Source organism: Rana temporaria (assembly GCF_905171775.1).
Source record: "Rana temporaria chromosome 3 unlocalized genomic scaffold, aRanTem1.1 chr3b, whole genome shotgun sequence".
Taxonomy (NCBI): Eukaryota; Metazoa; Chordata; class Amphibia; order Anura; family Ranidae; genus Rana; species Rana temporaria.
In genome coordinates, this window is record NW_024404424.1 from 51,690 (window position 1) to 76,253 (window position 24,564).

The 24,564-nt window shown below is 55.6% G+C and overlaps 1 protein-coding gene across 2 annotated transcripts in view; it reads right to left on the bottom strand.

Annotated features, from left to right (window-relative positions):
• Window positions 1–497: 497 nt before the first annotated feature.
• The window catches only part of NEURL4 (neuralized E3 ubiquitin protein ligase 4), a 74,268-nt gene continuing 50,201 nt past the window's right edge, over window positions 498–24,564 (bottom strand). For both annotated transcript variants that reach the window (XM_040334221.1, XM_040334220.1), the window contains exons 24-29: window positions 10,016–10,109; window positions 9,801–9,905; window positions 9,565–9,709; window positions 8,929–9,038; window positions 3,579–3,738; window positions 498–871 (exon numbers count right to left, since the gene is read on the bottom strand). In XM_040334221.1, the coding sequence (XP_040190155.1) occupies window positions 667–871; window positions 3,579–3,738; window positions 8,929–9,038; window positions 9,565–9,709; window positions 9,801–9,905; window positions 10,016–10,109 (819 nt within the window). In that variant the 3' untranslated portion in view covers window positions 498–666. The remainder of the gene's footprint in view (window positions 872–3,578; window positions 3,739–8,928; window positions 9,039–9,564; window positions 9,710–9,800; window positions 9,906–10,015; window positions 10,110–24,564) is intronic.

The following is a 24,564-nucleotide window of genomic DNA, read 5'->3' on the forward strand; positions in this document are numbered from 1 at the left end:
AGGCGACGTCTTCTGTACAAGATTTTATGTATTAAAAAAAATAAACTCAATGTACAAATCAAGAGAAAAGCAGCTTAAATAAGGGGGCCTGGGGAGGGCGGAGCCTGCTGAGGGAGGAGCCCGGAATGTTGGAGACACAAGGAGGGTCCCCGTTCACATTGCAAGCCACCCGCCAGAAGCTTCATTCTGTCAATAAATTAAAGGGGGATGTAAACAATCTGGAAACACATGGAGATATGGGGGATGGGTGACTGAGGGGGGGGGAGCAGAGGAAGGGTGGAGCTCAGGGAAAAAAAAAAGGGGGGGGAGGAGCAGAGAGGTCAGAAAGGGGGGAGGAGCAGAGAGAGAGGTCAGAAAGGGGGGAGGAGCAGAGAGAGAGAGAGAGAGAGAGAGAGAGAGAGAGAGAGAGAGAGAGGTCAGAAAGGGGGGAGGAGCAGAGAGAGGTCAGAAAGGGGGAGGGGCAGAGAAAGGTCAGAAGGGGGAGGAGCAGAGAAAGTTCAGAAAGGGGGAGGGGCAGAGAAAGTTCAGAAAGGGGGAGGAGCAGAGAAAGTTCAGAAAGGGGGAGGAGCAGAGGGGTCACTGAGGATGTGTAACAGACTCCCCCGATGTGGCACAGATTCCTGTCCGCTGTCCTCCTGTGCTGTTAGCGGAACAGAAGTTCAAAGTTTATTCAACTCGCACCAGAAGACCCCTCAAAATGGTGGCCCCCTTTTCCTTCGTGATCCACTCCACCTCAGAGCTGGGAATTCTGGGATCCAGGAGTTCTGAAGCCCCCGAGGAAGGGGGGCCCATCTTGTAAGATCCCGGCCGTACACAAATTTGTAGAGCCACCTGGGCCCCGAATACACGCTGAGAGCGCGGGTCCCGGAATCTGGAAAAGAAGAAGAAGAGTCACCAAAAGGGGTCCCAACACAAAGGTCAGGAGAGGAACCCCAAATATATCAACCCCATCACACTCCCAACCACCCCGTCCGCCCGACACTCCCAACCACCCCATCCGTCCAACCACCCCATCCGTCCAACACTCCCAACCACCCCATCCGTCCAACACTCCCAACACCCCATCCGTCCAACACTCCCAACACCCCATCCGTCCAACACTCCCAACACCCCATCCGTCCAACCACCCCATCCGTCCAACACTCCCAACCACCCCATCCGTCCAACACTCCCAACCACCCCATCCGTCCAACACTCCCAACCACCCCATCCGTCCAACACTCCCAACACCCCATCCGTCCAACCACCCCATCCGTCCAACCACCCCATCCGTCCAACCACCCCATCTGTCCAACACTCCCAACACCCCATCCGTCCAACACTCCCAACCACCCCATCCGTCCAACACTCCCAACACCCCATCCGTCCAACCACCCCATCCGTCCAACACTCCCAACCACCCCATCCGTCCAACCACCCCATCCGTCCAACACTCCCGACACCCCATCCGTCCAACACTCCCAACCACCCCATCCGTCCAACACTCCCAACCACCCCATCCGTCCAACACTCCCAACCACCCCATCCGTCCAACACTCCCAACCACCCCATCCGTCCAACACTCCCAACACCCCATCCGTCCAACCACCCCATCCGTCCAACACTCCCGACACCCCATCCGTCCGACACTCCCAACCACCCCATCCGTCCGACACTCCCAACCACCCCATCCGTCCAACACTCCCAACCACCCCATCCGTCCAACACTCCCATCCACCCCATCCGCCCAACACTCCCAACCACCCCATCCGTCCAACACTCCCATCCACCCCATCCGCCCAACACTCCCAACCACCCCATCCGTCCAACACTCCCATCCACCCCATCCGCCCAACACTCCCAACCACCCCATCCGCCCAACACTCCCGACACCCCATCCGTCCAACACTCCCATCCACCCAACACTCCCAACCACCCCATCCGCCCAACACTCCCGACACCCCATCCGTCCAACCACCCCATCCGTCCAACACTCCCAACCACCCCATCCGTCCAACCACCCCATCCGTCCAACACTCCCAACCACCCCATCCGTCCAACCACCCCATCCGTCCAACACTCCCAACACCCCATCCGTCCAACACTCCCATCCACCCCATCCGCCCAACACTCCCAACCACCCCATCCGCCCAACACTCCCAACCACCCCATCCGCCCAACACTCCCGACACCCCATCCGCCCAACACTCCCAACCACCCCATCCGCCCAACACTCCCAACCACCCCATCCGCCCAACACTCCCATCCACCCCATCCGTCCAACACTCCCAACCACCCCATCCGTCCAACACTCCCAACACCCCATCCGTCCAACCACCCCATCCGTCCAACACTCCCGACACCCCATCCGTCCGACACTCCCAACCACCCCATCCGTCCAACACTCCCAACACCCCATCCGTCCAACCACCCCATCCACCCAACTCTCCTGACACCCCATCCGTCCGACACTCCCAACCACCCAATCCGTCCAACACTCCCAACCACCCCATCCGTCCAACACTCCCAACCACCCCATCCGTCCAACACTCCCAACCACCCCATCTGTCCAACACCCCATCCGTCCAACACTCCCAACCACCCCATCCGTCCAACACTCCCAACCACCCCATCCGTCCAACACTCCCAACCACCCCATCTGTCCAACACCCCATCCGTCCAACACTCCCAACCACCCCATCCGTCCAACACTCCCAACCACCCCATCCGCCCAACACTCCCAACCACCCCATCCGCCCAACACTCCCAACCACCCCATCCGCCCAACACTCTCAACCACCCCATCCGTCCGACACTCCCAACCACCCCATCCGCCCAACACTCCCAACCACCCCATCCGCCCAACACTCCCAACCACCCCATCCGCCCAACACTCCCAACCACCCCATCCGTCCAACACTCCCAACCACACCATCCGTCCAACACTCCCAACCACACCATCCGTCCAACACTCCCAACCACCCCATCCGTCCAACACTCCCAACCACCCCATCCGTCCAACACTCCCAACCACCCCATCCGTCCAACACTCCCAACCACTCCATCCGTCCAACACTCCCAACCACCCCATCCGTCCAACACTCCCAACCACCCCATCCGTCCAACACTCCCAACCACCCCATCCGTCCAACACTCCCAACCACCCCATCCGTCCGACACTCCCAACCACCCCATCTGTCCAACTCTCCTATCCGCCCAACACTCCCGACACCCCATCCACCCAACTCTCCCAACACCCTATCATCATTCCACCTATCTATCACTTCCTACAATCCATTAACACCCCATTCTTTCAACATCACCAAAATCCATCCAACAGCTCAATCGACACCCCATCCACCCAGCACTCGCAACAACCCATTAGCACCCTGTCCATCCAACACTACCAATAAGCTATCAGTACCCCATCCATTCAAAATGTCCCACATCAGCTCCTTGTCCACCCACCACGCTCAACCAGTCTCACGCGACAGGAAGAGGATGTAAATAAATGTTACACAGGCACGTTGTATTGGTGCACAGATACACCCCCTGAATTACCTCCAGACACCTTCTATTATACAGAATGTAATACTCACTGTACTTTAGGGCAGAAGTCGGGCAGGCCGGCGTATCGCAGGGTTGGAGACAATACAACGCTCTGCACCTCGCGGCTCTGTAAGACGTTGGGCTCAGAGGCTGGGAAACCATTCTGAGGATCGGACTTCATGGGCACGGTGGTGAGGATACAAGAGGAGCCTGCAGAGGACAGAACATGAGATATGGACTTTATACAGGATAGGATACAGGAGGAGGAGCCTGCAGAGGTTGTATACGCTATATACTTCGTAGGACAAAGATAAATATATGGGCTTCATTCAGAGGAGGATACAGGAGGATCCTGGGGAAGAAAGCCCCATCCCCCGACCTCCAGGATGGTAATCAGGATACAAGATTCCACCAACCACCTAATATTCATGTGCTGCCCAGATGTCCAGGACTTCTCCCGGTGCAACGGGTCGCCACCCATCGTGCAGATTCTCAGCCACCAAGCCAGGGACACCAGATGAATTTATCTGTCCCGGGACTGGACGGATCTGTCTCACAACTCTGAAGGGATCTGGAGTGAAGCTCGGTAAAAGTGGGACTAGCTTGAAGGAGGCCACCATCAGATCAGGGACTCTCCTACAAAAGGCGGACAACTCCTGAACTACAGAACACGAGTCTAGGAGTGAAGATCGTGAACCATCTCCAGAGGGGGAAAATAGGATTTTTTCTCTGAGTTCATGGACGGACACAGCAGCAATTGACCTTAGGGTATTATATCCACTTCCTTCCAGGAGAGACTAGGCAGAAAACAGCACTTTAAGTGTTAAAACACTTTCCTCAGTACAGCTCCTCCCAGGGGGCGTGGTTCCCCGGGTATAACCCACACCCTGCTCTAGCAGCTTCAGTTCGTAGACAAGCAGTACAAACAAAGGAGGGGTGGGTGCTGTGTCCGTCCATGAACTCAGAGAAATGGATTTAACGGTGAGTACAAAAATCCTATTTTCTCTTCCGTTCATGGACGGACACAGCAGCATTGACCTTAGGGACGCCCCCAAGCAGTGTCAAAAAATCGAGGGGTGGGAAAAAAACACAGCAAACCAAACTTCACCCCAAACAAACCAGAGTTCCTCAACGGAGGAACTTCAACCTTAAACTGCCGCCTGTAAAACCTTGCGGCCAAAGGAGGCATCCGAAGATGCACTCACATCCACCTTGTAAAACTTTGAGAAGGTGTGGACTGAGGACCAGGTCACCGCCTTACACACCTGTAACACAGACGCTTGATGGCGGAAAGCCCAAGAGGCACCGATCGCCCTGGTCGAATGTGCCGTAACCTGAAAGGGAGGCGCCCGCCCCTTTAGGGCATAGGCCTGGAGCACGACCTGTCTGCACCACGACGAGACCGCCGACCCTTCGTAGGACCAGTCACCGACGCGAACAGTGAATCCGAGGACATAAGGATGGAAGAACAATGTCCTCATTAATGTGAAAAGCCGAAACGACCTTTGGAAGAAAAGACGGCTGCGGCTGCAGAACCACCTTATCCCTGTGGATGACCAAGTAGGGAGCCTTGCAAGACAAGGCCGCCAGTTCAGACACCCGTCTGATCGAGGCAATTGCTACCAGAAAAAACACCTTCTGGGACAGAGTCAAAGAAATCTTCTGAATGTCCTCAAAAGGAGCTTCTTGAAGCACCGAGAGGACTAAATTCAGGTCCCATGGGGGCAGTGGAGGACGCACAGGACCCCCTGAACAAACGTACGCACCAAGGGTCACTGAAAGTAAACAGCTAGAGCCAAAATCTGACCCTTAACCTTACTCACGGGGAGAGCCTGATCCACTCCACGCTGTAAGAACAGCAGAATCCGGGACACCACGTATGTATGAAGGTGCCACTTCATCTCCTCACACAGAGATGTATGCCTTTCAAGTACGATGGTAAATACTCCGTGAAGTAGACTTCCGTGCTCGTAGCACAGTAGAGACCACCGAGCCTGACAGGCCCTGGTCCTTCAGTACCTGGCTCAGAACAGCCACGCCGTTAAAGCCAGCGACTGTAAAGCAGGGTGGAAGATCGGACCCTGCGACAGAAGATCTTCTCTCAGGGGTAGACCCCAAGGGAGGTCTGCCATCAGACGCACCAGGTCCACATACCAGGGGCGGCCGTGGCGTTGTCGGACTGGATCCTGACCAGTCGGTCACCACAGCTTGATTGCTCGGAGCTCCAGTACATTGATTGGAAGGTGATTGGAAGGCGGGACTCCTGAGTCCAGCGCCCCTGGGCTGACTGGGTGCCCCAAACGCCCCCCCCCCAACCGGAGAGGCTGGCATCCGTCGTGACCACTGTCCAATGGCACGGCAGAAACGACTTCCCGGTCCGAAGCACCGGAGATGTCAGCCACCACACCAGGGAAGACTTGACCAGTTGACTCATCTGAATCTGGTAATCCAGAGATGACGGGAGCTTGTCCCAACGTGACAGCAGTCCCTCTGTAGCACCCGGGTGTGGAATCGGGCATACGGAACCGCCTCGAAGGAGGCCACCATCAGACCCAGAACTCTCATGCAGAATCAAAGAGATGACCACTTCTGGGCCGACAACTGCTGCACCGCAGATTGCAGGGTCTTCAGTTTCTCCGATGGGAGGAACACTCTCGCCTCTGCGGAATCCAGGACTAGCCCCAGGTATTCCAGTCTCTGGGACGGAACACTGACGTCTGGATATTCAGAAGCCAGCCGAACTCTTGGAGAGTCTGACACGTGATAGACACGTCCTCCTCTAACTCTGAGCCTGAGGAAGCTCGCAGGAGAAGGTCGTCCAGATATCGCACGATAGCGATCCCTCGCTGTCTCAGCAGGGCCAGAATCGGGGCGAGCACCTTGGTGAAAACCTGTGGTGCCGACACCAAGCCGAACGGGAGGGCCACAAACTGAAAGTGGTCCTCTCCGCAGAAACGCAAAAATCTTTGGTGCTTTGTGCATATTGGAACATGTAGGTACGCATCCATGATATCCAAGGACGCCATGAAGTCCCCCTGGTGGAGTGCTGCTATTACCGAGCGAATCGACTCCATCCTGAATTTTTGTACCTTGACAAAACAGTTGAGGGCCTTGAGGTCCAGGATTGGACGGACCCCGTCCTTCTTGGGGACTACAAACAGATTGGAGTAAAACCCCTGAAACCGTTCCTGTGAGGGAACCGGCACAACCACCCCCCTGACCAGCAGATCCTGGACAGCCAGAGCCAGCCGGCGTTCGAGGAATCTGGAGGTTGGAAAGAAGAGCCCTCCACCGAGCCGCAAATTTGCGAAGCCGGCCCCCCACCCGAGACACGGGCGGGGGCAGACCTACATGCGGAATCAGGTTTGTCCGCAGGCTTGTTAGGCTGGAAAGCAAGGGGAGTGTATCCAGAACCGACTCACAGACGAACATCAGACCCTGAACCAACCGTTCAGCCAGGTCCTTACAGGTCTCAGAAGCATCCTGTTCCTCCAGCTCCTGCAGCAGGAGCTTCGCCCTTTCAGTCAGAGTCTGTGACACCAGAGTCCCGGCCAAAACCGGCCTCACCGCCGAACCCACTACATCGAATAGGGAGCGGGCCACAGCCTCCACCCTCCTATCAGCAGGGTCCATAAAGGCAGGAGTCCCTTCCACGTAACGTGGTGGCTTTGCTCAATCTGGACACGGGAGGTCCCCAGAAGGAGGAGAGACCCATTCTTTCACAAAGTCCTCCTCAAAGCAGAAACTTTCTGCGGTGTATCCCATTCCTTGTACAATAAATTGTCCAAATAAGGAACACAAGGAAACACATTTGTAACGCGCGGCGGTTTGCGGAACCCAAAAGGGACGGGCACATCTGGTGCCTCCGCCAAAACCTCTCTGAGTTTCACGCACCGCAGAAATAAGAGCGCCAACAAATCCCTTGTCAGTAGTTGACCCTGAACAGTCATCCTCACTGTCCGCGTGGGTCAAGCCCGCATCCTCTGACACTACAGAACCAGAGGCATGGGCAATACCCGGGCATGGTTCTGTGTCAGAGGCATCCCCAGAAGCAGGCTCAGGGAGGGGGTGCTTTTTACCCCCCAATCCGGGCACCAGTTGCTTCAAACCTGGTGAGAAAAAACCTCCAGGGCAGCAGACATTGCCTCAACAGATGTGGCAGGGGGGGAGGGGCATCAAGGGTTAACTCAGGCATGTGTGGGGAAGAAGAACATGCCCAGGCTCCATAGTGCCCCACCGCTGTGTCACCCCGCTGCAAAGCAGAAAACACCCACGGTCACCTCCCGGCCGTTACACAGAGTATGGGGGCCCCCAGGGAACTCACCACCCCGCCCGGTGCAGCGCGAGCTGAGAAGCCGGCCGCGCTGCTGTCTGTCCCCTCAGAGAGATTTGCGGTCTTCCTGAGCGCTAAAACGGCCACACGAGGCCAAACGAAATCCAAGATGGCTGCCATATATGCAAAAAACGCCATAGGACCACAGGAAAATGGCCGCCGAGCCATAGAAAGCGCGACTACGGCAAAATGGCGGCCGTTGCGCATTTAAAAAGACAGTGACACAGCATTACAGCACAGCACACACACAAAATGGCCCAGCAGTGAACACACACAGCCCCCGCTACACACAGGCCCCGGTGTAATAAAGAGACCCCTGAAAACCCCCCCCTCACAGCCGCTACCCAAAAGGGAAAGGAGGGAGAGAGGAAAGCAGGGCAAGCCCTCAGTCGACCTCCCCAGGGAAAATTCCAGCCAGACCACTTACCTGAGTAAGGGGCCACTACTTACCCTTCCTGCGACTACCGGCTGGAGGTATCCCAGACAGAACCAACGTCCGTAAACGGCATGGCTGTCGGCCAGACACACTGTGACAAAGCAATAGAGACCGGTCATATGTGTGCCCTAGAACCGAAGTTCCCCGGCCGCCCCTGGAGCAACGGGCCTGTCGTGGACGACCCAGAGCTGAGCTGAGGGCCGGCACACGCTCGAAGGCCGAACCTGGGGGGACTACAAGGGCCGAGGACCCAGCCTGTCACCCAGTCGGCTGTTGATAGAAGAATCGCAGGAATCAAAAATGCAGGAACAAAATAAAAAGCGAGAAAAATCGCAAGAAAAAAAACTCCAGAGTCCAGGAACTCCAGAAGTGCCTGACCTCTCCTGTCGTTAGGCAGAAAACAAACTGAGGCTGCAAAAGCAGGGTGTGGGCAATAACCGGGGGGCCACACCCACTGGGAGGAGCTGCACTAAGGAAAGTGTTGTTAACACTTAAAGTGCTTTTTTTCTGCCTAAATCTCCTGAAGGAAGCGGATATAACCCTAAGGTCAAAGGATGCTATGTCCGTCCATGAACGGAAGAGAAATAATCCCCCCCCCCAGCAGTGTCCCCCCCCCCCCCATTGCACGTACCTGGCAACAGTTCCCCTCGGTCCAGCGTCCGGCGAACTCCTCCCGCACTACTGCCCTGGTAGGCGATATGCCACTTCTTATACTGTGTACAGGAGAGCCGAGGACTGAGCCTGCCAGAGAAAGAAGGCGGGGTCAGAGGAGGAGCTGTATAACATAACACAAATGGGGAGGGGTCAGTCATACTGGGGGAGGGGGAAGGGATGGGAGGGGTCCGCCATACCACGGGAGGAAGGGATGGGAGGAGTCAGCCATACCAGAACAGGGGTAGAGATCGGAGGGGGGAGTGGCCAGATATAACAGAGTAGGGGTGGGAGTCACACATACTGGAGGAGGGTCAGAGATTGGTGGGGGAGTGGCCAGCCTTAGCAGGGTGGGAGGGGTCACACATACAGGAGCAGGGTCAAAGATTGCTGGGGGAGTGGTCAGCCATAACAGAGTAAGAGTTGGAGGGGGTCAGAGATTGATGGGGGCGTGGCCAGCCATAACAGAGTTGGGGTGGGAGGGGGTCACACACATCAGAGCAGGGTCAGAGATCGGTGGGGGAGTGGCTAGCAGTAGCAGAAAAGGGGTGGGGTCAGAGATTGATGGGGGAGTGGCTAGCAATAGGAGAGTAGGGGTGGGAGGGGTCACACATACCGGAGCGGGAAGCTGCACCAGCCATTGGGCTCTGCGTATTCCCGGGGTGGGTCGCCACGTTTGCGGTACATCTCGTCTCCTCGCAGTTTGTGACACGAGTCGCAGTGACAGACGCTCAGTTTGGGGTCCTCCATGAAATATCCATCTACAGGAGGGAGAGAATTGTGACTTAGCAGAGAATTCATGGTCTGCTCTTTATGAGGCGCCCCCTGGAGGGGGAAGTCAGGGGTCCTCACCTGGAAGCAGTAGAAACTCCTTGAACCTCATACACAGAGCGAGGTATTCACAGCTCAGCAGGGTGAGGGGATCCGGAGGGGCCCAGCATAGACTTTCCTTCACTCCTATATACAAAGCCTGGTCAGTGGGGGGCACTCCGCACACAATACAGAACAATGAGGGGGGGGGGGTGAGGGGGAACCTACCGTCCACCATGTCTGCAGGGGAAACCTACCGTCCACCATGTCCGCCTTCTCCCGCTCTCCAGGAAGATGGCCTTCGTGAGTATCAGACTCCGCCCCCTGCGCCTCCCCCGTCACTATGGAGATCTGCAAAGAAAGACCCTCAGCCAGTTATACCCAGAGAGCACAGGCCACCCCCACCCCCCCCACACTATACCACCCACCATCACACCCATTGGACCAGGGACAGACCACCCACCATCATCACACCCATTGTACCAGGGAGAGATTACCCATCATCATCACACCCATTGTACCAGGGACAGACTACCCACATCATCACACCCATTGTACCAGGGACAGACCACCCATCATCATCACACCCATTGGACCAGGGAGAGACCACCCATCATCACACCCATTGTACCAGGGACAGACTACCCACCATCTCACCCATTGTACCAGGGACAGACCACCCACCATCATCTCACCCATTGTACCAGGGACAGACCACCCACCATCATCATCACACCCATTGTACCAGGGAGAGACCACCCACCATCATCACACCCATTGTACCAGGGACAGACCACCATCATCACACCCATTGTACCAGGGACAGACCACCCACCATCTCACCCATTGTACCAGGGACAGACCACCCATCATCATCACACCCATTGTACCAGGGACAGACCACCCACCATCATCACACCCATTGTACCAGGGACAGACCACCCACCATCATCACACCCATTGTACCAGGGAGAGACCACCCATCATCATCACACCCATTGTACCAGGGACAGACCACCCATCATCACACCCATTGGACCAGGGAGAGACCACCCATCATCATCACACCCATTGTACCAGGGACAGACCACCCACCATCACACCCATTGTACCAGGGACAGACCACCCACCATCACACCCATTGTACCAGGGACAGACCACCCACCATCATCACACCCATTGTACCAGGGAGAGACCACCCATCACCATCATCACACCCATTGTACCAGGGACAGACCACCCACCATCACACCCATTGGACCAGGGACAGACCACCCACCATCACATCCATTGTACCAGGGAGAGACCACCCACCATCACACCCATTGTACCAGGGACAAACCACCCACCATCATCACACCCATTGTACCAGGGAGAGACCACCCACCATCATCACACCCATTGTACCAGGGAGAGATTACCCATCATCATCACACCCATTGTACCAGGGACAGACTACCCACATCATCACACCCATTGTACCAGGGACAGACCACCCATCATCATCACACCCATTGTACCAGGGACAGACTACCCACCATCTCACCCATTGTACCAGGGACAGACCACCCACAATCATCTCACCCATTGTACCAGGGACAGACCACCCACCATCATCATCACACCCATTGTACCAGGGAGAGACCACCCACCATCATCACACCCATTGTACCAGGGACAGACCACCCACCATCATCACACCCATTGTACCAGGGACAGACCACCCACCATCTCACCCATTGTACCAGGGACAGACCACCCATCATCACACCCATTGTACCAGGGACAGACCACCCCATCATCACACCCATTGTACCAGGGACAGACCACCCATCATCACACCCATTGTACCAGGGACAGACCACCCACCATCATCACACCCATTGGACCAGGGAGAGACCACCCATCATCATCACACCCATTGTACCAGGGACAGACCACCCACCATCACACCCATTGTACCAGGGACAGACCACCCACCATCATCACACCCATTGTACCAGGGAGAGACCACCCATCATCACACCCATTGTACCAGGGACAGACCACCCATCATCACACCCATTGTACCAGGGACAGACCACCCACCATTATCACACCCATTGTACCAGGGACAGACCACCCATCACCATCACACCCATTGTACCAGGGACAGACCACCCACCACCATCACACCCATTGGACCAGGGACAGACCACCCACCATCACACCCATTGGACCAGGGACAGACCACCCATCATCACATCCATTGTACCAGGGAGAGACCACCCACCATCACACCCATTGTACCAGGGACAAACCACCCACCATCATCACACCCATTGTACCAGGGACAAACCACCCATCATCACACCCATTGTACCAGGGAGAGACCACCCATCATCATCACACCCATTGTACCAGGGACAGACCACCCACCATCACACCCATTGTACCAGGGAGAGACCACCCATCATCATCACACCCATTGTACCAGGGACAGACCACCCATCATCATCACACCCATTGTACCAGGGACAGACCACCCATAATCACACCCATTGTACCAGGGACAGACCACCCATCATCACACCCATTGTACCAGGGAGAGACCACCCACCATCATCACACCCATTGTACCAGGGACAGACCACCCACCATCATCACACCCATTGTACCAGGGACAGACCACCCACCATCATCACACCCATTGTACAAGGGAGAGACCACCCACCATCATCACACCCATTGTACCAGGGACAGACCACCCATCATCACACCCATTGTACCAGGGAGAGACCACCCATCATCACACCCATTGTACCAGGGACAGACCACCCATCATCACACCCATTGTACCAGGGAGAGACCACCCATCATCACACCCATTGTACCAGGGACAGACCACCCACCATCATCACACCCATTGTACCAGGGAGAGACCACCCATCATCAGACCCATTGTACCAGGGACAGACCACCCACCATCATCACACCCATTGTACCAGGGAGAGACCACCCACCATCATCACACCCATTGTACCAGGGACAGACCACCCATCATCATCACACCCATTGTACCAGGGAGAGACCACCCATCATCACACCCATTGTACCAGGGAGAGACCACCCATCATCACACCCATTGTACCAGGGAGAGACCACCCATCATCACACCCATTGTACCAGGGACAGACCACCCATCATCATCACACCCATTGGACCAGGGACAGACCACCCACCATCATCATCATCATCATCACACCCATTGTACCAGGGAGAGACCACCCACCATCATCACACCCATTGTACCAGGGAGAGACCACCCACCATCATCACACCCATTGTACCAGGGACAGACCACCCATCATCACACCCATTGTACCAGGGAGAGACCACCCATCATCACACCCATTGTACCAGGGACAGACCACCCACCATCATCACACCCATTGTACCAGGGAGAGACCACCCATCATCAGACCCATTGTACCAGGGAGAGACCACCCATCATCACACCCATTGTACCAGGGACAGACCACCCATCATCACACCCATTGTACCAGGGACAGACCACCCATCATCACACCCATTGTACCAGGGACAGACCACCCATCATCACACCCATTGTACCAGGGACAGACCACCCACCATCATCACACCCATTGTACCAGGGACAGACCACCCATCATCACACCCATTGTACCAGGGACAGACCACCCATCATCATCACACCCATTGGACCAGGGACAGACCACCCACCATCATCATCATCACACCCATTGTACCAGGGACAGACCACCCACCATCATCACACCCATTGGACCAGGGACAGACCACCCACCATCATCACACCCATTGTACCAGGGACAGACCACCCATCATCACACCCATTGTACCAGGGACAGACCACCCATCATCACACCCATTGTACCAGGGACAGACCACCCATCATCATCACACCCATTGTACCAGGGACAGACCACCCACCATTACACCCATTGTACCAGGGACAGACCACCCACAACCATCACACCCATTGTACCAGGGACAGACCACCCATCATCACACCCATTGTACCAGGGAGAGACCACCCATCACCATCATCACACCCATTGTACCAGGGACAGACCACCCATCACCATCATCACACCCATTGTACCAGGGACAGACCACCCACCATCACACCCATTGTACCAGGGAGAGACCACCCATCATCATCACACCCATTGTACCAGGGACAGACCACCCATCATCACACCCATTGTACCAGGGACAGACCACCCATCATCACACCCATTGTACCAGGGACAGACCACCCACCATCATCACACCCATTGTACCAGGGACAGACCACCCACCATCATCACACCCATTGTACCAGGGAGAGACCACCCATCACCATCACACCCATTGTACCAGGGACAGACCACCCATCACCATCATCACACCCATTGTACCAGGGACAGACCACCCACCATCACACCCATTGTACCAGAGACAGACCACCCACCATTACACCCATTGTACCAGGGAGAGACCACCCATCATCACACCCATTGGACCAGGGACAGACCACCCATCATCACACCCATTGTACCAGGGAGAGACCACCCATCACCATCATCACACCCATTGTACCAGAGACAGACCACCCACCATCATCACACCCATTGTACCAGGGACAGACCACCCATCATCACACCCATTGTACCAGGGACAGACCACCCATCATCATCACACCCATTGTACCAGGGACAGACCACCCATCATCACACCCATTGGACGAGGGAGAGACCACCCATCATCACATCCATTGGACCAGGGAGAGACCACCCACCATCATCACACCCATTGGACCAGGGACAGACCACCCACCATCATCACACCCATTGTACCAGGGACAGACCACCCATCATCACACCCATTGTACCAGGGACAGACCACCCATCATCATCACACCCATTGTACCAGGGACAGACCACCCATCATCACACCCATTGGACGAGGGAGAGACCACCCACCATCATCACACCCATTGTACCAGGGACAGACCACCCACCATCATCACAGGGACAGACCACCCATCATCATCACACCCATTGGACCAGGGACAGACCACCCACCATCATCACACCCATTGTACCAGGGAGAGACCACCCACCATCTCACCCATTGTACCAGGGACAGACCACCCATCATCACACCCATTGTACCAGGGACAGACCACCCATCATCACACCCATTGTACCAGGGACAGACCACCCATCATCACACCCATTGTACCAGGGACAGACCACCCATCGTACCAGGGAGAGACCACCCACCATCATCACACCCATTGTACCAGGGAGAGACCACCCACCATCACACCCATTGTACCAGGGACAGACCACCCATCATCATCATCACACCCATTGTACCAGGGAGAGACCACCCACCATCATCACACCCATTGTACCAGGGACAGACCACCCATCATCACACCCATTGTACCAGGGAGAGACCACCCACCATCATCACACCCATTGTACCAGGGAGAGACCACCCACCATCACACCCATTGTACCAGGGACAGACCACCCATCATCATCATCACACCCATTGTACCAGGGACAGACCACCCACCATCGCACCCATTGTACCAGGGAGAGACCACCCACCATCATCACACCCATTGTACCAGGGACAGACCACCCATCATCACACCCATTGTACCAGGGAGAGACCACCCACCATCATCACACCCATTGTACCAGAGACAGACCACCCATCATCATCACACCCATTGTACCAGGGACAGACCACCCATCATCACACCCATTGTACCAGGGAGAGACCACCCACCATCATCACACCCATTGTACCAGGGACAGACCACCCACCATCATCACACCCATTGGACCAGGGACAGACCACCCACCATCACACCCATTGTACCAGGGACAGACCACCCATCATCATCACACCCATTGGACCAGGGACAGACCACCCATCATCATCACCACACCCATTGGACCAGGGACAGACCACCCATCATCACACCCATTGTACCAGGGGACAGACCACCCATCATCACACCCATTGTACCAGGGACAGACCACCCATCATCATCACACCCATTGTACCAGGGACAGACCACCCACCATCATCATCACACCCATTGGACCAGGGACAGACCACCCACCATTACACCCATTGTACCAGGGAGAGACCACCCCATCATCACACCCATTGGACCAGGGACAGACCACCCACCATCATCACACCCATTGGACCAGGGACAGACCACCACCATCATCACACCCATTGTACCAGGGACAGACCACCCATCATCATCACACCCATTGTACCAGGGACAGACCACCCATCATCACACCCATTGGACCAGGGACAGACCACCCATCATCATCACACCCATTGTACCAGGGACAGACCACCCACCATCATCACACCCATTGGACCAGGGACAGACCACCCATCATCACACCCATTGTACCAGGGAGAGACCACCCATCATCACACCCATTGTACCAGGGACAGACCACCCACCATCATCACACCCATTGTACCAGGGACAGACCACCCATCCTCACACCCATTGTACCAGGGACAGACCACCCATCATCACACCCATTGGACCAGGGAGAGACCACCCACCATCATCACACCCATTGTACCAGGGACAGACCACCCACCATCACACCCATTGGACCAGGGACAGACCACCCACCATCACACCCATTGGACCAGGGACAGACCACCCATCATCACATCCATTGTACCAGGGAGAGACCACCCACCATCATCACACCCATTGTACCAGGGACAGACCACCCACCATCACACCCATTGTACCAGGGACAGACCACCCACCATCACACCCATTGTACCAGGGAGAGACCACCCACCATCACACCCATTGTACCAGGGAGAGACCACCCATCATCATCACACCCATTGTACCAGGGACAGACCACCCACCATCACACCCATTGTACCAGGGAGAGACCACCCACCATCACACCCATTGTACCAGGGACAGACCACCCACCATCACACCCATTGTACCAGGGAGAGACCACCCATCATCATCACACCCATTGTACCAGGGACAGACCACCCACCATCACACCCATTGTACCAGGGAGAGACCACCCATCATCATCACACCCATTGTACCAGGGACAGACCACCCACCATCACACCCATTGTACCAGGGAGAGACCACCCACCATCATCACACCCATTGTACCAGGGACAGACCACCCACCATCACACCCATTGTACCAGGGAGAGACCACCCATCATCATCACACCCATTGTACCAGGGACAGACCACCCATCATCACACCCATTGTACCAGGGACAGACCACCCATCATCACACCCATTGTACCAGGGAGAGACCACCCACCATCATCACACCCATTGGACCAGGGACAGACCACCCACCATCACACCCATTGGACCAGGGACAGACCACCCATCATCATCTCACCCATTGTACCAGGGACAGACCACCCATCATCAGACCCATTGGACCAGGGAGAGACCACCCATCATCACACCCATTGGACCAGGGACAGACCACCCATCATCACACCCATTGTACCAGGGACAGACCACCCATCATCACACCCATTGTACCAGGGACAGACCACCCACCATCACACCCATTGTACCAGGGAGAGACCACCCATCATCACACCCATTGTACCAGGGAGAGACCACCCACCATCATCACACCCATTGTACCAGGGACAGACCACCCACCATCACACCCATTGTACCAGGGACAGACCACCCATCATCATCACACCCATTGTACCAGGGAGAGACCACCCATCATCAGACCCATTGTACCAGGGACAGACCACCCATCATCAGACCCATTGTACCAGGGACAGACCACCCATCATCACACCCATTGTACCAGGGACAGACCACCCATCATCACACCCATTGTACCAGGGACAGACCACCCACCATCATCACACCCATTGTACCAGGGACAGACCACCCATCATCACACCCATTGTACCAGGGAGAGACCACCCATCATCATCACACCCATTGGACCAGGGAGAGACCACCCATCATCATCACACCCATTGGACCAGGGACAGACCACCCACCATCATCATCATCACACCCATTGTACCAGGGACAGACCACCCACCATCATCACACCCATTGGACCAGGGAGAGACCACCCACCATCATCACACCCATTGTACCAGGGACAGACCACCCACCATCATCACACCCATTGTACCAGGGACAGACCACCCACCATCATCACACCCATTGGACCAGGGACAGACCACCCACCATCATCACACCCATTGTACCAGGGACAGACCACCCACCATCACACCCATTGTACCAGGGACAGACCACCCATCATCACACCCATTGTACCAGGGACAGACCACCCATCATCATCACACCCATTGTACCAGGGACAGACCACCCACCATCATCATCACACCCATTGGACCAGGGACAGACCACCCACCATTACACCCATTGTACCAGGGACAGACCACCCACCATCACACCCATTGTACCAGGGACAGACCACCCATCACCATCATCACACCCATTGTACCAGGGACAGACCACCCATCACCATCATCACACCCATTGTACCAGAGACAGACCACCCATCATCACACCCATTGTACCAGGGAGAGACCACCCATCACCATCACACCCATTGTACCAGGGACAGACCACCCATCACCATCATCACACCCATTGTACCAGGGACAGACCACCCACCATCACACCCATTGTACCAGAGACAGACCACCCATCATCACACCCATTGTACCAGGGAGAGACCACCCATCATCATCACACCCATTGTACCAGGGAGAGACCACCCATCATCACACCCATTGGACCAGGGACAGACCACCCATCATCACACCCATTGTACCAGGGAGAGACCACCCATCACCATCATCACACCCATTGTACCAGGGAGAGACCACCCATCACCATCATCACACCCATTGTACCAGGGACAGACCACCCACCATCACACCCATTGTACCAGGGACAGACCACCCACCATCATTACACCCATTGGACCAGAGACAGACCACCCACCATCATCACACCCATTGTACCAGGGACAGACCACCCACCATCATCACACCCATTGTACCAGGGACAGACCACCCACCATCATCACACCCATTGTACCAGGGAGAGACCACCCACCATCACACCCATTGTACCAGGGACAGACCACCCATCATCACACCCATTGTACCAGGGAGAGACCACCCACCATCATCACACCCATTGTACCAGGGAGAGACCACCCACCATCACACCCATTGTACCAGGGACAGACCACCCATCATCATCATCACACCCATTGTACCAGGGAGAGACCACCCACCATCATCACACCCATTGTACCAGGGACAGACCACCACCCACCATCACACCCATTGTACCAGGGACAGACCACCCATCATCACACCCATTGTACCAGGGAGAGACCACCCACCATCATCACACCCATTGTACCAGAGACAGACCACCCATCATCATCACACCCATTGTACCAGGGACAGACCACCCACCACCATCACACCCATTGTACCAGGGACAGACCACCCATCATCACACCCATTGTACCAGGGACAGACCACCCATCATCACACCCATTGTACCAGGGAGAGACCACCCACCATCATCACACCCATTGTACCAGGGACAGACCACCCACCATCATCACACCCATTGGACCAGGGACAGACCACCCACCATCACACCCATTGTACCAGGGACAGACCACCCATCATCATCACACCCATTGGACCAGGGACAGACCACCCATCATCATCACCACACCCATTGGACCAGGGACAGACCACCCATCATCACACCCATTGTACCAGGGACAGACCACCCATCATCACACCCATTGTACCAGGGACAGACCACCCATCATCATCACACCCATTGTACCAGGGACAGACCACCCATCATCACACCCATTGGACCAGGGACAGACCACCCACCATTACACCCATTGTACCAGGGAGAGACCACCCATCACCATCATCACACCCATTGTACCAGGGACAGACCACCCACCATCATCATCACACCCATTGGACCAGGGACAGACCACCCACCATTACACCCATTGTACCAGGGAGAGACCACCCCATCATCACACCCATTGGACCAGGGACAGACCACCCACCATCATCACACCCATTGGACCAGGGACAGACCACCACCATCATCACACCCATTGTACCAGGGACAGACCACCCATCATCATCACACCCATTGTACCAGAGACAGACCACCCATCATCACACCCATTGGACCAGGGACAGACCACCCATCATCATCACACCCATTGTACCAGGGACAGACCACCCACCATCATCACACCCATTGGACCAGGGACAGACCACCCATCATCACACCCATTGTACCAGGGAGAGACCACCCATCATCACACCCATTGTACCAGGGAGAGACCACCCACCATCACACCCATTGGACCAGGGAGAGACCACCCACCATCATCACACCCATTGTACCAGGGACAGACCACCCATCCTCACACCCATTGTACCAGGGACAGACCACCCACCATCACACCCATTGTACCAGGGACAGACCACCCACCATCATCACACCCATTGTACCAGGGACAGACCACCCACCATCACACCCATTGGACCAGGGACAGACCACCCACCATCACACCCATTGGACCAGGGACAGACCACCCATCATCACATCCATTGTACCAGGGAGAGACCACCCACCATCACACCCATTGTACCAGGGACAAACCACCCATCATCACACCCATTGTACCAGGGAGAGACCACCCATCATCATCACACCCATTGTACCAGGGACAGACCACCCACCATCACACCCATTGTACCAGGGAGAGACCACCCATCATCATCACACCCATTGTACCAGGGACAGACCACCCACCATCATCACACCCATTGTACCAGGGACAGACCACCCATCATCACACCCATTGTACCAGGGACAGACCCACCCATCATCATCACACCCATTGTACCAGGGACAGACCACCCACCATCATCACACCCATTGTACCAGGGACAGACCACCCACCATCACACCCATTGGACCAGGGACAGACCACCCATCATCATCTCACCCATTGTACCAGGGACAGACCACCCATCATCAGACCCATTGGACCAGGGAGAGACCACCCACCATCATCACACCCATTGTACCAGGGACAGACCACCCACCATCATCACACCCATTGTACCAGGGACAGACCACCCACCATCATCACACCCATTGTACCAGGGAGAGACCACCCACCATCATCACACCCATTGTACCAGGGACAGACCACCCACCATCATCACACCCATTGTACCAGGGACAGACCACCCATCATCATCACACCCATTGTACCAGGGACAGACCACCCATCATCACACCCATTGTACCAGGGAGAGACCACCCATCATCACACCCATTGTACCAGGGAGAGACCACCCATCATCACACCCATTGTACCAGGGACAGACCACCCATCATCACACCCATTGTACCAGGGACAGACCACCCATCATCACACCCATTGTACCAGGGAGAGACCACCCATCATCACACCCATTGTACCAGGGAGAGACCACCCACCATTATCACACCCATTGTACCAGTGACAGACCACCCACCATCATCACACCCATTGTACCAGGGACAGACCACCCACCATCATCACACCCATTGTACCAGTGACAGACCACCCACCATCATCACACCCATTGTACCAGGGACAGACCACCCACCATCATCACACCCATTGTACCAGGGACAGACCACCCATCATCATCACACCCATTGTACCAGGGAGAGACCACCCATCATCACACCCATTGTACCAGGGAGAGACCACCCATCATCACACCCATTGTACCAGGGAGAGACCACCCATCATCACACCCATTGTACCAGGGAGAGACCACCCATCATCACACCCATTGTACCAGGGACAGACCACCCACCATCATCACACCCATTGTACCAGGGACAGACCACCCATCATCACACCCATTGTACCAGGGAGAGACCACCCATCATCAGACCCATTGTACCAGGGACAGACCACCCATCATCACACCCATTGTACCAGGGACAGACCACCCATCATCACACCCATTGTACCAGGGAGAGACCACCCACCATCATCACACCCATTGTACCAGGGACAGACCACCCACCATCACACCCATTGGACCAGGGACAGACCACCCACCATCATCTCACCCATTGTACCAGGGACAGACCACCCATCATCAGACCCATTGGACCAGGGAGAGACCACCCACCATCATCACACCCATTGTACCAGGGACAGACCACCCACCATCATCACACCCATTGTACCAGGGACAGACCACCCACCATCATCACACCCATTGTACCAGGGAGAGACCACCCATCATCACACCCATTGTACCAGGGACAGACCACCCACCATCATCACACCCATTGTACCAGGGACAGACCACCCACCATCATCATCACACCCATTGGACCAGGGACAGACCACCCACCATCACACCCATTGTACCAGGGACAGACCACCCATCATCACACCCATTGTACCAGGGAGAGACCACCCATCACCATCACACCCATTGTACCAGGGACAGACCACCCATCACCATCATCACACCCATTGTACCAGGGACAGACCACCCACCATCACACCCATTGTACCAGAGACAGACCACCCACCATTACACCCATTGTACCAGGGAGAGACCACCCATCACCATCATCACACCCATTGTACCAGGGAGAGACCACCCATCACCATCATCACACCCATTGTACCAGGGACAGACCACCCACCATCATCACACCCATTGTACCAGGGACAGACCACCCACCATCACACCCATTGTACCAGGGACAGACCACCCACCATCATTACACCCATTGGACCAGAGACAGACCACCCACCATCATCACACCCATTGTACCAGGGACAGACCACCCACCATCATCACACCCATTGGACCAGGGACAGACCACCCATCATCACACCCATTGTACCAGGGACAGACCACCCATCATCACACCCATTGTACCAGGGACAGACCACCCATCATCATCACACCCATTGTACCAGGGACAGACCACCCACCATCACACCCATTGTACCAGGGACAGACCACCCATCATCATCACACCCATTGTACCAGGGACAGACCACCCATCATCACACCCATTGGACGAGGGAGAGACCACCCATCATCACATCCATTGGACCAGGGAGAGACCACCCACCATCATCACACCCATTGTACCAGGGACAGACCACCCATCATCACACCCATTGGACGAGGGAGAGACCACCCACCATCATCACACCCATTGTACCAGGGACAGACCACCCACCATCATCACACCCATTGTATCAGGGACAGACCACCCATCATCATCACACCCATTGGACCAGGGACAGACCACCCACCATCATCACACCCATTGTACCAGGGAGAGACCACCCATCATCACACCCATTGTACCAGGGAGAGACCACCCACCATCTCACCCATTGTACCAGGGACAGACCACCCATCATCACACCCATTGTACCAGGGAGAGACCACCTATCATCACACCCATTGTACCAGGGAGAGACCACCCACCATCATCACACCCATTGGACCAGGGACAGACCACCCATCATCACACCCATTGTACCAGGGAGAGACCACCCACCATCACACCCATTGTACCAGGGAGAGACCACCCACCATCATCACACCCATTGTACCAGGGACAGACCACCCATCATCACACCCATTGTACCAGGGACAGACCACCCACCATCATCACACCCATTGGACCAGGGACAGACCACCCACCATCACACCCATTGTACCAGGGACAGACCACCCATCATCATCACACCCATTGGACCAGGGACAGACCACCCATCATCATCACCACACCCATTGGACCAGGGACAGACCACCCATCATCACACCCATTGTACCAGGGGACAGACCACCCATCATCACACCCATTGTACCAGGGACAGACCACCCATCATCATCACACCCATTGTACCAGGGACAGACCACCCACCATCATCATCACACCCATTGGACCAGGGACAGACCACCCACCATTACACCCATTGTACCAGGGAGAGACCACCCCATCATCACACCCATTGGACCAGGGAGAGACCACCCATCATCATCACACCCATTGTACCAGGGACAGACCACCCATCATCACACCCATTGGACCAGGGACAGACCACCCACCATCATCACACCCATTGGACCAGGGACAGACCACCCATCATCACACCCATTGTACCAGGGACAGACCACCCATCAACACACCCATTGTACCAGGGACAGACCACCCATCATCACACCCATTGTACCAGGGACAGACCACCCACCATCATCACACCCATTGGACCAGGGACAGACCACCACCATCATCACACCCATTGTACCAGGGACAGACCACCCATCATCATCACACCCATTGTACCAGGGACAGACCACCCATCATCACACCCATTGGACCAGGGACAGACCACCCACCATCATCACACCCATTGGACCAGGGACAGACCACCCATCATCACACCCATTGTACCAGGGAGAGACCACCCATCATCACACCCATTGTACCAGGGAGAGACCACCCACCATCATCACACCCATTGTACCAGGGACAGACCACCCATCATCACACCCATTGGACCAGGGACAGACCACCCACCATCACACCCATTG